The 17,500-nt window shown below is 45.1% G+C and overlaps 1 protein-coding gene across 1 annotated transcript in view; it reads right to left on the reverse strand.

Moving 5' to 3' along the window:
• LOC310858293 (slit homolog 1 protein-like) overlaps nt 1-17,500 on the reverse strand; it is a gene marked incomplete at its 5' end in the record, with an annotated part of 114,817 nt that overhangs the window by 55,953 nt on the left and 41,364 nt on the right. The window contains 6 exon segments of the mRNA XM_083764401.1: nt 1,979-2,050; nt 5,197-5,344; nt 6,137-6,300; nt 8,150-8,221; nt 10,632-10,703; nt 11,575-11,646. Of these exon segments, the coding sequence (XP_083620527.1) occupies nt 1,979-2,050; nt 5,197-5,344; nt 6,137-6,300; nt 8,150-8,221; nt 10,632-10,703; nt 11,575-11,646 (600 nt within the window).

A 17,500-nucleotide genomic window follows, 5' to 3' on the forward strand; every position in this document is an offset into this window, starting at 1 on the left:
AAATGACAATTTTATTTTCTACTAGTTTGTACATTAAAAACATATTGAGATTTTACAGAAGTGTTCGCCTATAATGACGTGCCCAAAATAGGGACGGCAGGTTTAACCCATTCAGGCCTGACGTCGGAATTAAAAAAGATTCTTCTGAATCCTGACAGTTTTCTGAAATACCTCATGTTTCTATGTCAGTGGTGCTCAATATTTCATGCCAAGGACCCCAAGATAAAACAACCCTGGAAAAGAAATACCCATGGTGAGATCAGAACTCCAGGCCCTGTTTTCCGATAGAAGTGAAAATCAATTGGACTATAAATTTTAAATCCACTGGCTCTCCACGTGAAGCATGACGCGTGATCATGGCGAGAGGAGGAAAACTCACAGCTCTGTGAGGAAGAGAGGGATCACATTTTGACTAGAGAGACCACCGAAAGTGATGGCTATGGCCTCTCTCAGGGAGCACAATACGCACCCGCCGACTCTCACCGCGTGCGTGTGTGCGTGCGTGCGTGCGTGTGTGCGTGTGTGAGTGAGCAGAGGAATCAGAATCTGCTTTATTGTCACAAGCAGAGAAAAGAGAGAGCATAAAGTGTTTAAGAGTAAAATGTGATATCAATAACATATCTTAGAGAGACCTAAACCATGTTAAGCCCGACGGCTGGTGGAGAATGGACAAAATTCATGCATTAGAGACTATAGAGAGTATTAATGAAAGGGCAGCAGTGGGCTCAGGAGGTAGAGAGCGGCCGCTTGGGGATATGGAAGGTTCCCGGTTCGATCCCGGGGGCTCCCCCTGTAGTTATAGTGTCGAGGTGTCCTTGAGCAAGACACTGAATCCCCTGCAGCTGCTCCGGATGAGCAGGTCAGTGCCTTGGTTGTTTTTTTTTATGATTTTGTAACCCATTTTTCACCCCTGTGTCAATCATCTAATGTGATCCTGGGCTCTACACACCCTCCACCAACCTAGTCCCCATATATATGGGGGACAAGGGGAGAGCAACGGACTTGAACTCATGCTTCCTTCATGCCTGAGTGTCCAAGTTGCTCCTTTACACCTGACAGGGGGGAGTTTCCCTGGTTGGACGTATAGCGCGTGGAAGGAACACGTTATTCCAACCAGTTCCTTTCCCCTCCATCAGGCGCCCCGGCTGGCCAGGGGGAGGCAGTTTAGAGACCAGGATTACTGCATGTTTTTTGTGAGGGTATACCTACCCTAGGGGACACGGGAAGAACATGCAAACACAGAAAGGCCCTTTCGCTAACCTAAGCGAAAGGGCCTAACCCAAAAATACACCATTTACCACTGGACTAATCCATACAATATTATACAATACTAGTATGTGAAACGTCCACATTTTTTGCCTTTGTTTGTGTCTTTTGTATTGATGTGTTGCCATTGTTTCTAGACTAATGAATTGCATTTTTTATAGCGCTTTTCTGCTGTAAGTGCTCAAAGCGCTTTACAATGGTTCATTCATTCATACGTTGGGAAGTGAAGCGGCGCACAGTCGACGCCAGCGTCCTCACATTCACACACCAATGGTGGCGAGCTCACACCGACCGACTCATTGGAGGCAATGTGTAGGGTTCAGTGTCTTGCCCAAGGACACTTCGACATGCGGACAGGAGGAGGAGCCGGGATTCGAACCGCCGACCCAGGGATCATTGGACGACCTGATCTACCTCCTAAGCCACAGCCGCGACTACACCTCTTCGGTCCATGTGTTGTTATTGGGGTGTTTGTAACAACTCTGTATATGGCTTAAGTCTGAAATATAGACTAGACATATATACCACACTTGCATTCCGCAGCTTGTATACTTGTATGAGTTATAGTGACAAATAAACCTCCTGGAGCTGAGCTGGATTGGACTGAGTAGAAGTGTGAGACACTGTGTGTGTGTGTGTGTGTGTGTGTGTGTGTGTGTGTGTGTGTGTGTGTGTGTGTGTGTGTGTTTGTGTGTTGGTCAGACAGACTCACATTCTACGGAGCTTCTTGTAGGAGGTGAAGGCTCCGGGAGGGACCGACTTGATGCCGTTCTGCTCCAAACGACTGGGGTGGGAGAGAGAGAGAGAGAGAGAGAGAGAGAGAGAGAGAGAGAGAGAGAGAGAGAGAGAGAGAGAGAGAGGGTGGGTAGTGAGGGAGGGAGGGGGGGGGGGGAGAACAGAGAAAAGGAGAGTTAAGAAAAAGTAAGATGAAGAGCATAGGAGAGGTGAAAAGGAAGAAAAAGACGACAGACAGAGAGGAAAAAGAAAGACATCAACAGTGTTACACACATGTCATATAACGTTTTGACTTTTTGAAGTACTTCACACACACACACACACACACACACACACACACACACACACACACACACACACACACACACACACACACACACACACACACACACACACACACACACACACACACACACACACACACACACACACACACACACACACACAGTCTCACAGCAGCTGGGCTGGCTGCATGGGCAGCGCCCGTTACCATATCAACTACGTCAACACGACCAACACCAAGCACCGGGACACATTGTCTCACTGTTCACATCCATTCACGTCTCCCCCCACCAGACGTGCGTTCATATCTCCTCGCTTTGTACTAGCGAGGACCGGGCGTCGAGTCATGAGCCTCTATATAACCCTGGCTGCGACACGCGGTGAAACGTTAGACACGCTGGCGTTCACCACAAAAGGGACGAAGTGCGCGTAATTGGCCAACATAATACATTTATTGGATTAATCCCGAGTCAGCGCCCGCCCGGTACAGGATGATGAACTAGTGGGCTGTCACGCTCCCGGAATGAGCGCCGTTGGCTGGGCTGACGTGTGGACGGAATGACACTGAAGATGAAGGATTATACGAAGGGCCGACGACGACGGAGGCATTCATGGATTCACTTAACGCTAATGTCAACCCCAGAGACGGATGGGGGAACATCATATAAGCATATAACGACACACTTTGAGTTTATTTACACATGAACAGAAAGGTGGCGTAATAGACACAGACAGACATTACATTAAGCAGACACATTATGTATACAGGGCTCCATTTTCGTCACAGCTAAACCCCTTATCCCTAAACTTCTTTTGTACTATTTTTGCAAAAATAAATTGAATAGTTGAAATAGCCAATCTACATTGACACGTTGTGAGCTTGTAGACTGGCTATTTTAGCTATTCAAAAATGTTTAGCAAAATAGTAAAAAAAAAAAAAAAAGGCAAAGAAGTTTAGGGATAAGGGGTTTAGCGGTGACGAAAATGGAGCCCATAGTGTCTGCATCCTAAAGGTAATTTGGGGTTGAGCAGTGTTAACTTTGTTGACTAATGAGACTAAGACTAAACAATTTCAGATTACTAAATAGGACCAAAACAAAATGGTGTGTGTGAGAATAAGACTAAATCTGAATTTGCTGTCAAAATGAACACTAAGAGTATAAGATTGTCGACTAAGACTAGGCTAAGACAATTTCAGATTACTAAAATAGGACGTTGCATTAAGAGCACACAGACAGAGACACAGACACAGACACAGACACAGACAGACACAGACACAGACACAGACACAGACACAGACACAGACACAGACACACACACACACACACACACACACACACACACACACACACACACACACACACACACACACACACACACACACACACACACACACACACACACACACACACACACACACACACACACACACAGGTTCTGAGGTTAGTGTTACTGGGGGGACCATTACGGAGCAAATCAAATGTCAACTCAACTTCTCAGGAATGAAGAGCTATACGGTACTTCAAAAGCGACGCTTGTTTTATAGTTGTACAAAGAGTGTAGATGAGGTCTTTAATGGGTCGTCTCTGAAGGATGATTCATAAAAGCCATGAGAACGTGCAAGAGAAATAAAACAACGCACTAAAACTGTGAGTTTTAGATCGTGACAGCGCCGTTGAAAAATGACGTTTATGTTTGAAACTGTGAGGACCTTAAGCGAGACCACGTTGAGGCGATTGTTATGACAGCAGCATAGCCTCGGAAACCCAGACGTTTTTTTATTTCCAGGGAGAAAAAAATAAAAAGTCTGGGACCGAGTCCACTTCAATTCGGCATAGAGTTATAGCGCTCGATCACTCCCTGGCGATTTCTGATCGTCTGCACCTTTTGGTGTCAGCATCATGTTATGCTTTAGCTATTGAAAAATAGCAGATCTACAAGCTCATAGCGCGCCACCGAGTGGCGCGCTACGAGCTTGTAGGTCTGCTATTTTTTTTAAATCGAAGAGCGACTGACATAGAAGACATTTTTAGAATCTGATCTCAGGTCAGAATGAAAACTGTCAGGATGTAGAAGACATTTTTAGAATCTGATCTCAGGTCAGAATGGGTTAAATTGACGCACACGCGCACACGCGCACAAGAGCTGTTGCCAGACCTACAGTACGTACCAGACAGCCGTGGCTGTTTTCTGCTGTCTGGGCATATCTTTTCCGGGTTTTAAGACAGCTGGTGGATGGAAATTAAGCTTCTTTTGAGCTTTTTTTTTTTTTACTTACAAAAGAAAACGTAAAAATAAAAAGAACACACGCACGCACACACTAAAAAAATAACTTAAAAAAAACGTAACTTAAAAAAACTTACCTTCAAAAAAGAAAATGAAAAAGAAAATATAACTTAAAAACCCTTAAAAAAGTACGTAATTTATTCTAATTGTTGCTATTGCAATTTTACGAGCTGCGTTCGCTTCACGCGTTCGCGCGTCTTACTTGTGTCAGGGAACGGTTTGTATCTGCCCTTAGTTACCGATCGTTTGGATGCAGAACAAGCAGGCAGGGCAGGTAAAGTCAAGTATTTATTAGAACAAAGAACTAAACAGCTTACATGAGGACGAGGCAACAGCAGGACAAACACAGGCAGGAACACAAAGTAACAACACACTTTGATCTGGCAGTGTGAGAGCAGAATGAGTCCAGTACTAATAGACTACGAGGCTGATAGTGAAGCAAAACACAGGTGAGTGTCATCAGGCAACTGCAGGCTAACGACAGAATGGAGACAGGTGTGTAACAGGGGATGAGGTGAGACAAGACAGGCAACAACGAGGCAAAACTAGGAAATACTAAGACATCACTACAAAATAAGGGTATACTACAGTACACAGTTCACAGTCAGATCATAACACTATACTCACATCTCTGTCATGGCCTCGGGCAGGTGAGCAGGGATGGCGGTGAGGCCCTTCCCTCTGCAGTCTACGATGTTGTTACTGCAGGAGCACATGGGAGGACAGGAGCCTGAAGCCAGGCTGCAGGGCTGGACGAACGCACTGCCGCTGTGGCCTGCAAAACGGAATAAAACCACTCGTATATTACTGTATATAAAGTCATGTTCTCATTCTGGGGATCCCTGGTTACAAAACATTTTCAGATGGGCCGCGGTCAATTATATATCGATTTTGGGGGTCCTTGGCACGGGAAAGGTTTGAGGACTACTGATTTAGAAAGGCATTTTGTCAAATCGGCCTCCGGTCTTGCTAACACCCTTTTGGTGTTAGCATTATGTTATGCTTTAGCTATTGAAAAATAGCAGACCTAGTTTGCTATTTTTGAAAAATCATGAACATGTGGTGCAAAGCTTTGAATATATACTCTTTCAGAGCGAACGTTTTTAACTCAAATCTTTGCTTCTGGGAAACACATTTTCAGATGGGGGTCAATTTCATAAAATTTTTGGGGGTCCTTGACATGAAACCACTGATATAGAAATATGAGGTTTTTCAGAAAAAGACATTTAAAAAAAAAAGACAGTTTTTAAATTTCGACGTCAGGCCAAATTGGGTTAATGGGTTGCGGTGGTTTGGGCACCTAGTTACGGATGCTTCCCGTCTCCCTATTGGGAGGCCCTCTTGGCAAGGGGGGGGGGACTTGGAAAGCCTCGGGATTCCCCAGGATAAAGTGGCTAATGTGGCCCCCATGCAAAGACAACTCTGGAATGCTCTGCTGGAATTGACGCCAGATTTTAAGCGCTTGAAATATATATATATATATATATATATATATATATAGGATAACAATTTCAAATTCATAGAACTATTGCATTTTGCAGTGTAAGAGACAGGTCAGAATTATTACCTGTGCAGGCGAAGTCACTCTTGTGCAGCTCGGCCAGGTTGAGGCCCCGCAGGGTGGGAGGGGAACTGCACTGGGTGAACAGACCCAGTGCCGGCCTCTGTCTCAGCCAGGGGGACAGCCAGGCCAGGTGACAGTCACAACGCAGAGAGTTGGAGTGGAGACGACTGCAGAATGAATGAATGAATGCATTTTATTTGTATAGCACCTTTCCAAACACATAGGGCTGTATTTTGTGTGTCTTAACCCATTCTGACCTGAGATCAGATTCTAAAAATGTCTTCTACATCCTGACAGTTTTCATTCTTTTTTTTTTTTTAATATATTTTGTATCCCACGATTTTGTAACCCATTTTTCACCCCTGTGTCAATCATCTAATGTGATCCTGGGCTCTACACACCCTCCGCCAACCTGGGGAGAGCAACGGACTTAACTCATGCTTCCTTCATGCTTGAGTGTCCAAGTTGCTCCTTTACACCTGACAGGGGGGAGTTTCCCTGGTTGGACGTAGCGCGTGGAAGGAACACGTTATTCCAACCAGTTCCTTTCCCCTCCATCAGGCGCCCCGGCTGGCCAGGGGGAGGCAGTTTAGAGACCAGGATTACTGCATGTTTTTGTGAGGGTACCTACCCTAGGGGACACGGGGAGAACATGCAAACTCCACACAGAAAGGCCCTTTCGCCAACCCCGCCTTCGGGTATGGGCACTGATGACGCGGAGGAGGAAACACGCCGCCAGCACCCACAGCGCCCCGAGCGGGAATCGAACACAGGACCTTCTAGCTGTGAGGCGACAGCACTACCAACTGTGCCACCGTGCCCCAGTTTTCATTCTGACCTGAGATCAGATTCTAAAAATGTCTTCCATGTCAGTCGCTCTTCGATTTTTCAAAAATAGCAGACCTACAAGCTCATAGCGCGCCACTCGGTGGCGCGCTATGAGCTTGTAGATCTGCTATTTTTCAATAGCTAAAGCACGACATGATGCTAACACCAAAATGGGTTCCGGCCTAAAATGGGTTAAGTACCAGGTCTTATTACTTAACTTGAGTAAACTAAAGACCTATGGAGGCGTGATTAATGCTCTTCGGCCAAAATGGCATTGATCTAGAGCTAGAACCATGTAGAGCTTTAAAATAAATCAATAAAATCTTAAAATCAATTCTGTAGCTCACAGGGAGCCAGTGTAACCTGACTCTGCCAGATGGCGGCGGTATTGGGTAACCATGTTCCCCAACACAGCAGCCATCTGGGATCACTCAGGGAGTTCAGCTAACACCGAACCGCTCCGTGGTTCGAACCAATCAGCGTGAGCTAAGGGCGGGATATGTGCGAAACCGGATGTGAAGCTATATAGACACTTCAATATGATTGGTTGTGTTTGCACGCCCACACGGTGATAGACAGACGGTCCCATCCAATCATCTACCAAGTATCTTGAAAAAAAGGAACAGCCCCGTCATCGAATTTGCTTCCGAGATCCCAGATCCCAATAAGCTGTGAAACAAATTTGTGTAGCAAGCTTCTTGGATCTGGCAGCGTCAGGTTAGAGCCAGTGAAGACAAGCTAAAATAGGTGTGATAATGTTCACGTTTTCTCGTGTCGGTGAGAAGGCGAGCCGCAGAGTTCTTGCACCATCTGGAGGCAGAGATATATTTTTCCTTCCAGAGACGGAGGGTGGAGGAAAATGGATGGTGCAAGCAAGTGAGGACGACAAAAGTGGAGTGGAGGAGTGAAGGCCATGGTTTTGAAGGTACGGGGTACGGTTAAGATGGACGTTTGGAGATAAGAGGAGGATGGTGAGATGGAGGGAGGGAAGACACCGTGGAGAAGGACCGAGTGCAGGGACAGAGGGGAGGGACAAGAGAAAGGCCAGGGAAGGCAGAAAGAATTAAGGGGAACATTGTGTACAGTATAGGTGTCACATTGCCGCCTTATGTGTCTCTGTGAAATCCCCATATATAGCCAGACCCCCAAAACGCTGTGGCATTGTGGGAGATGTAGTTCAGGACTCACAAGGTGCGCAGTTTAGGCATGTGGTTGAAGCTGGACACGGGAATGCTGCTGATGTTGTTGTTGTTCAACGTCCTGGAGGGGAGGGGGGGGAGGGGGGGGGAGAAGGTCAATAGTTTAGTGGAATGTACAGTAGTGAGCAGTTAACCCATTTTGACCTGAGGACGATTCTACAGATGTCTTCTAATTCCTGACAGTTTTCTGAAAAACCTCATGTTTCCGTGTCAGTCGTTTTCAAACTTTTTCATGTCAAATACCCCTAAAACTATAGTCCGTCGACCCATTACTGAAAATATGTTGTTCCAGAGACCCCTCAGAAGCAAAGATTTGAGGCTCTGAAAGAATATATATTGAAAGATTTCCGGCACATTTTCATTATTTTCAATAAACAGCAGACCTACAAGTTCATAGCACTCGGTGCCGCGCTATGAGCTTCTAGATCTGCTATTTTCCAAAGGCTAAAGCATAACGCTTAAAACACCAAAAAGGGGTTCTCGCCCAAAATGGATTAAGCTTTGATTTATATTCCATCGCAGAACAGTGTCACCTGCTGACAAGAACTGATTTACAAGCTAACACTAGTGTCGCAACCACAACATACTAAATTACACCGTGGAGTATAAAATTAGGCATTGAATGACTCCAACAGACACGGTAACACAAAGGACTCTCTCACACACACACACAAACACACACACACACACACACACACACACACACACACACACACACACACACACACACACACACACACACACACACACACACACACACACACACAGAGGAAAAGGTGTTTCTGCATGCAAGCAAATACAAAAAACATCTGTCTGTGGTGGTCCTTCAAGTGCTTAGTTCCACAGCCCTAATATTAGCCCGGGCCATATGCCCAAGTTGTAGAACAGTCGTTCCCAAACTTTTTTTTTGCTCACGACCCAAAAGAGAAACCCAAACTATTGAAAATAGCACGTCGCGGAGTAACACGTTATGAGCTCGTAGATCGGCTATTTTCACTTCTTAACTCCGTCTGCGCAAGTGCTATAGTGGCCGCTAGCGCGCCAGTGCCAGACGTTTTTGGAAAAACTCCTAAAATGGCCGACAATCAGTTCCGGTTCAAACAATGGTAAACATCCACTAGCTATTTCACAGGTCAGGTGGAGAGGTAATCCGATCGGGGAATAATTGTTTTTGTCACATCTAAAAAATAATAATAATACATCGCATGGATGCACCTGGGACGTATACTCAGTGATGTATTCCAAGGTCATCGGGGTTCCGGGTCTCCCAACATCATACCCCTCACTCAGGTGACCCAGCCGGGGTGATCAAGTCCCGACTTACGTCCCAGTAGCTGCCCTCGATCAGTCCCATTAGGGAAAGGCCACACAATCCGTTCCTCCTGAACTACTCTGCCGGGACTGGGAGGTACCATTCTGGCACGTGGAAGGACTAGGCTCTGTGGGTTGACTCCTGTCCGGGCCCCTCCTACGTCTCACCAGGTCCACTCCTGCTCTCACCAGGTCAGGCCCTGTGCGTTGCACCAGACTCCCAGCACCAGGCACTTTATTCAGGAATGGTGGATTCTCAAGCCGCAACGGTTCCGCAGGCCCCACCTTGCCCTTGGTGGTGCCGCAGGCTCCGCTTGAGGCTTGAATGGCCCTCCTAAAGGCCTCACCGTGGGTTTGTTGGGCTTCTTCCTCACGGAAGACACAGGCTGGGGCGCCAACCCATACTGCTCCCGGCCGGCAGCGGTGGCCGAACGGTTTGCGGAGCGGTCTTGATATCGGAAGGTCGCTAGTTCGTATCCCCGGACCGGCACGTTAAAATTACCACCACTGAAGTGCCCTTGGACAAGGCATTGAACCCCTACCATGAAATGTTCTATGAGCAGGGCCTGGCTGTAAACAAGTTCTTGAGCTTAGTCCAGTTACCCTGGGTAAACATAGTACCTTTCCTTTCCTTTCTACATTCCGGCTGCCACCCGTATCTCCGGTGGTCAAAGTCTACGTAAGTCAAATTAAGCTCTAATCAAGCCCCTGAATATCGCATTTTGAGCATATTATGATCCACAATGCACATAAAGACTGCGCGTGCATGCTCGCGCACGCCAGTATTTTAGCTGTTTTTAGGTAAACGTCATGGTCCGTTAGCATAACATTCAAACGGACCGTACTTATTTTATTTTTTTCCGTGTGAAAAGCTGTGAGAGTTTTTGTATTTATTTTTGAAAATTATTTGAAATAATAACATTTTTAAAACAAAAACAAAAAGAGAGGGACAACACACACACACACACACACACACACACACACACACACACACACAGTTACTGTGTGTGTGTGTGTGTGTGTGTGTGTGTGTGTGTGTGTGTGTGTGTGTGTGTGTGTGTGTGTGTGTGTGTGTGTGTGTGTGTGTGTGTGTGTGTGTCCACAAATGGGTGCCGACCCAGTCTGGGAAACAAAGTGTTGTATAGAATAATAATACTCACAGGACTTCCAGAGTACGCAGAGCACGGAAGGCTCCCTCCTCTATACAGCTGATGTGGTTCTTGTCCAGCTGACTGTGATAATAACAACAGAGTGATAACAACATTTAGAACCCCCCCCCCCCATCCATCCTCTCTCTCTGTGCGTAAGGAGGATGAGTGAGACATCTTAACCCATTCTGACCTGAGATCAGATTCTAAAAATGTCTGTTTGAAAATGACAGTTTTCTGAAAAAGCTATGTCAGTCGTTCTTCCATTTTTCAAAAATAGCAGACCTACAAGCTCGTAGCGCGCCACTCGGTGGCGCGCTATGAGCTTGTAGATCTGCTATTTTTAAATAGCTAAAGCATAGCGTAATGCTAACACCGCCTAAAATGGGTTAACCCAGGGGTCTGCAACAGGCGGCTCTAGAGCACACCCCTAGTGGCTCTATAGAGCGTCGCAGTCCCGCCCCCTCGAGAGACCCGGAAAAGAAATCGCCGTTAATTTTCCTCATAGGCATTTCTTAAAGTATTTATTTAAAGACGGTTACGCCGCGGACAAAGCCAACTCGGATTGTGACAAATCATGACAATGAACACAATATTTTGGGCCGATCAAATCATTAGAAAGAAGAAAATAAAGGCAGGAGACAACACTATTTGTTTTGTTTTTCTTCTTATAAATTATTTGATCGGCCCAAAACATTGTGTTCATTGTCATGATTTGTCACGATCCGAGTTGGCTTTGTCCGCGGCGTAACCGTCTTTAAATAAATACTTTAAGAAATGCCTATGGTAAAAATGCATTGGGATTTATTTCCTTTTTTTGCGGCTCCAGATAGATTTTGAATAATGTTTTGGACGAAAATGGCTCTTTCAACATATTGGGTTGCCGACGCCTGTCTTACCCAAAGAGGAACCATCATACATGGGTATTGGTGCATATATTATGACTCTGACTCACAGGTTCTTGAGTTCTGTGGCCCCTCGGAAGGCTCTCCTCGGAATAGCCTGGATCGTGTTCTCGCTGAGGTCCCTGAGAGAGAGACACGGACACGGACACGGACACGGACACGGACACGGACACGGACACGGACACGGACACGGACACGGACACGGACACGGACACGGACACAGACACAGACACAGACACAGACACAGACACAGACACAGACACAGACACAGACACAGACACAGACACAGACACACAGACAGACAGACAGACACAAGTGGTTAGTGTATGTTTTGTAATAATCCAAATCTACAAAGTAACTAAAGTTTTCAAATAATTGTAGTGGGGTAAAAGTGCAATAATTGTCTGACTGAAATGTACAGTATATTGGAGTAGAAGTAAAAGTATCGAAAATTGGAAATATTCCAGTAAGGTAAAAGTACCTCAAAACTGTACTTAAAGTGCAGTAGTTGAGTATGTGTACTCTGGTGCTACAGAGGTTATAAATAAATGTTGGAGCTGCCCGAGATCAAGCCGCCATGAACCTCGCGATGCAAAAGGCAAGCGCTCTACCAAGAGACCTATACCCACTACCCAAGGCAAATAACAACGTTACTCTCGTATACATTGTACTTTTACTGAAGCAGTTTTCAACCTAAGTTCTACTCGAATAAGACTTTTAAGTTAAGCGTCTATACTCGAGTAGTACCCTTATATATATAGTTAGCAGTCTTTCCGCCCGTGATGATGTAGTAATTACTGTAACAAATGAGCCCTCGTATATCTGCCTTATCGGATCGCAGAGAGAGGTCAGTAGTACACAGTGAAGTACACAGAGCAGAACCCCACAGACCCCCACTTCTCCGACATGCACGCGCACACACACACAAATGCACGCACACACACACCTTCTGTTTCCTCCTCCTCTCTCTACCTAGCTTCTTTGTTATCATTTTCCTCTCCCCTTGCGGTTCATTCCATTTGACTCCCATTCATCTCTTCTGGACATTGATACATTCCTTCTCCTGTCTTTAACTTGACATCAATACACCCCCCTCCCCCCCGGTGGACCATTTAATTCAATAGAGCAATGCATTGTGTGGGTTCCCTCACCTCAAATTGCCCACAATTCCTGCTAACGTTCTAAACGCCTCTATTCTTTTTTTATGTGACCTGTGGATATTTAAGACATCTTTTCAGAGCATACACTCTTATTTTACAACACGGGACCATAGGTATATACTATATACTTTTTAAATGTTTTACTGTACATTCTATATATCTGGTCGCAAAATTATTCTCCCTTCATATTCCGTACACTCCCCCTAGTGCTGATAAAAGGGTTTATTTTAGTTTCACATGTATCTGCATCATGTATAAAACTTGAATAATGATGTTTAACATCCATTATAACTTGTTGTTGTTGTTTGAACAGGCCACGCTAACATTTAATTGTTTGTACTTGGTTGATTGAGTGATGAATTAAACCTCTTGCATCTTACATCTATATAAAGAGAGGATCACAGTGTGTACATGAGTGTATGCATGCATAGAGCACGTTTAGTGCACAGCCGGGCCCGGTTGTTGACAGCCAATCAGTTAAGACTAATGGAATCCGGTCTAATCTGCACCATTACCATGCAGTTTTGCTCTTATCTCAGCCCCAGTTCCTCCTTTATCTTAATGTATTTCCCTCCCCTTTAGCACGGAGGCATGCATGAGGACAGCAGCAGTTAAAGACCGATAGGGCCCCCCCTGGCAAGGGACAATGACTCTGTGGTTATAATGCCGCACTGCATGGCCTGCTGCCCTCCTGTTGTCTGGGGCCAGTAGGGCTGGAGACTGGGGGGGACGGGGGGGGGGGGGGGGGGACAGGAGACAGGGGAGCAACCACAGAGGACTGGAGGATATAAATCATCATGTCTGGGTGCCCTGGAGGATTTCAGACACACTCCATTAACCTCAAGGCCAAAGCCGAGGGCCGACGGACGGGGGAGAGAAACACCGAGTCAGCAGTAGAGCTCAGACCTTTGCTTAACAGTATAGGCCCCGCTGACAAGTACAAATAAATATGTTTTTCTTTATCTCGCTTTGCCAAAGAGAGATGTATTTAGTTCAAGGTTTGTCTCGGCTGAGACGAGGCGACTGCAGCTGAGGTTATCATCAGTGCGAACTCCAATGCTATGTATACATCCTGTATCGGTTTACACTGACTGTTCTTTTAATCATAATTTGTTATGATCTATTTGTTGGTTTTGTTTGCTAAGAACAAACTTGGCATGATTGGGGCCAAGTGCTCTGTGTAAATAATGTGGTCATTCTCAGAATGTGCACATATAGAAATGTCTGTTAGTCTGCTAACACTAGTCAACAAAGCTATAGCCAGCAAAACGACACATCTGCATCATTCTATACACATTCCCCTTATTACTGTAGCTATTAACTATAATGCTAATGAGGGCACATTAGATATAGCTACATCAGGCAGCTAACCAACCTTACAGTAGGCCTATGCAAAGCACAATGTTAGCACTCCATTGCATAGCAGCATCTTTGAAGCTGTGCATTAGTTTTTCGATAATGTCAATGTCAATAATAGTAAAGAAGAACACAAGATTGCGGTAACAGGTCAACACGGTGAAATCCGGCGACTTCGGAACGGTCGCCAACAGGTATTCCTATTCCTAAACGTAACCTCAGTAAAACTATGCCTAAAGCTAACCTTATTCCTAAATGTAACCTCAGTAAAACTATATGCCTAACCTAACCTTATTCCTAAATGTAACCTCAGTAAACCTATGCCTAAACCTAACCTTATTCCTAAATGTAACCTCAGTAAAACTATATGCCTAACCTAACCTTATTCCTAAATGTAACCTCAGTAAACCTATGCCTAAACCTAACCTTATTCCTAAATGTAACCTCAGTAAAACTATATGCCTAAACCTAACCTTATTCCTAAACGTAATCTCAGTAAAACAAAAAGAAGAAAGAGAGAGAGAGAGAAAATGGGGAGTGTGGAGGTCAGTAGTGAAACACACAGGTCAGTGAAAGGAAGAGAGTGTGAGTGACATGGAGGCTAAAAACCTGTAAGGTGACGAGTGAAATACAGAGTGGCAGCATGATGAAGCAGAGGAGATATAGGGGTGAAAACGTCAGAAGAGGAGAATGAATGACTGACTGGGGGAGGTCAGGAAAGAAAATAGAGTAGAAAAGGACATGAACGGGAAGTTAAAAACTGTGGTTGAGTGAGGTAGAGAGAGGTAGAGAGAGAGAGTAGAGAGAGAGAAAGAGAGAAAGACGTAGGCGACGAGTGTGACAGCAGAATGCAAATGAAAGAGAGAAACACCTTAGAAATGAAAATGTCCGAGAAAAGTAATTCAATTACAGAGTAAGTTTCAGCTTAAACTCAGCGGGAATGCTGCTCAGATATGGCAGCTTTGGAGGGAACGGCGGTGTCAGGGACACTGCAGGACACATATACCGGGTTTGGGAGGCAAAAACCAAGTGACCTTCTGCTAACCATACAGGCGGGCCCCCCCTGACCACTAAGCTACGGTATTGCCAGCAGTAAAAAAAATAACATTCTTGTAGTAACATTTCATAACAATGTTATGAATCCGAGCTACAGACAGCCATAACTGAATGAGTAGAGGGTTTGTGTGGGAGTCACAAGGTCGCTGGTTTTGCTCGCCCTGCATGGTCTATATGTGTCTAAAGGCCAAGGCATGGTGACTGGTGAGACATGCGGTTATCAGATGCTGTTTGACAAGGTTCCCCATCTCTCTTAAAGATGGAGTGCCGGCCCAGGCCGTAGCGTAACGGTCTGGGCACCGGACTGGTGATCCAGTCGCGGTGTGCCGCGGGTTCGACTCCCGAACCCGACACGGCCTTTACTGCATGTCATCCCCCCATCTCTCTCCCGTTTCCTGTCAGCCTACTGTCTGTCCCTTCAAAAAAAAAAAAAAAAAAGGCGTAAGCCGCAAAAAAATATCTTAATAAAAAAAATAAAAAAAGAAAAGTGCCACATTTTTTGTATTTTTCCAGTTTTTCATGTGTCTATGAGGTGACAGTACTTCATTAGACACCCTGGAGTTGTTTTCATGTGCAATGGTGTATTAACTTTGTATTTAGGGTTTCTTCCTGGAGGCTGAACCCTTGACAGTCAAACGGGCCAATGAAGTAAACAGTAATATAGTGACACCACACTATCAGCCCCTCCCCTAACCCCTCCCCCTTTATCATACAACTACAGCTGTGGGTGCGGCTTCAGTTCAGGTGGATCACCACCCATCACCACTGGTGGGCGTGTCCACATAAAAGCATGATTTTAACAAATACTGTACACTTTTTGGAAAAAGTTCTTCCCCCTTATATTGTATTAATACCTGATGATCATGTTTTAGGGTGGGAAAAAAATGGTGGCACTCCATCTTTAAGAGATGGGTTAAATCCATAGCACAAATGTCATGTATAGTGAGAGTAGAATTGACAAAAAAATACCCCAAATAAGTGCTTTTCACATTATTATTCCTAGCAATTATTATGAACACTATCATTAATACTAAAAATGTAGTACTGTGAGAGAAAACCTGGCCTGGCCTTGTAAATATATTATTTGCGTTCTCTCCGAAATCTGGTCTCTTCCAGCATCGGCCAGCTGCCACGCTATTGTGAGGGAACAATCCAAAAACGCACCCCCTGCCAATCGCATGTGAAGCATGCACACAAGATTGGCAGGCCGTTAGTCATTGATTGGCGTGTTACTGTGCTATGCTGTATGCTAGCGCTACTCTGTTTACAATGAATGAGTGTAGACTATAGCCAGTATCTTCAAATCTCACTGTTCCACGCACTGATTGTTTGTGCTCCATTACACAGGGGTGGTCAGAGCCAACACACCCAAAACCACTGCAATACATGTGCATTAAAAACCCATTCTGGGCGGGAACCCCTTTTGGTGTTAGCATTATGGTATGCGTTAGCTATTGAAAAAATTGCAGATCTACAAGCTCATAGCGCGCCACCGAGTGGCGCGCTACGAGCTTGTAGGTCTGCTATTTTTTTTTTTATCATGAAAATGTGGCACACATCTTTGAATATATATTCTTTCAGAGCGAACGTTTTTAACTCAAATCGTTGCTTCCGGGAGTGTACCTGGAACAATGTATTTTCAGATGGGGGTCGGTGGCCAAATACAGATCTGCTATTGAAAAAAGCAGATCTACAAGCTCATAGGTCTGCTATTTTTGAAAAATCATTCAATCATTCAAACATTTTTAACTCAAATCTTTGCATCTGGAGGGTCCCTGGAACAACATATTTTCAGATGGGGGTCGGCGGCCAAATACAGATAATTCTGGGGGTCCTTGACATGAAATATTGAGAACCACTGATATAGAAAGAAACATAGGTCTTTCAGAAAACTGGATTTAGAAGACATCTTTTAAATATCGATGTCAGGTGACGGTCTAAATGGGTTAATGTATACCGAACCAAACCAGCACAAACCAAACCATGGATACATGTACAGTACTATACTGTACAGAAACACGAGTACCGAAGTCCTGACGTCACTCGTTCATGTGTGTGTGTGTGTGTGTGTGTACACTGTGCACGCACACACACACACACACACACACTATATATTAAAAGATACCTTCCTATTGGGTTGTCAAGGTGTCTGTTGCTAGGACACGAAGAGGCCTCCGTATAGATGATGTTTACAGAAGAGACGGAAGAGAAAGAGTTCAGTGAAGTCATGTCACAGCTGGACGCATGTGCGTGTGTGCGTGTGTGTGTGTGCGCGTGTGTGTGTGTGTGTGTGTGTGTGTGTGTGTGTGTGTGTGTGTGTGTGTGTGTGTTTGTATGTGGGTGGTGTGTGTTTGTTAGTGTTTTTGCACATAGTGTACATAGTGTCTGGGTGTGTGTTTGTGTG

The sequence above is a fragment of the Protomyctophum parallelum genome (assembly GCF_964188405.1).
Source record: "Protomyctophum parallelum genome assembly, chromosome: 5".
Lineage (NCBI taxonomy): Eukaryota > Metazoa > Chordata > Actinopteri > Myctophiformes > Myctophidae > Protomyctophum > Protomyctophum parallelum.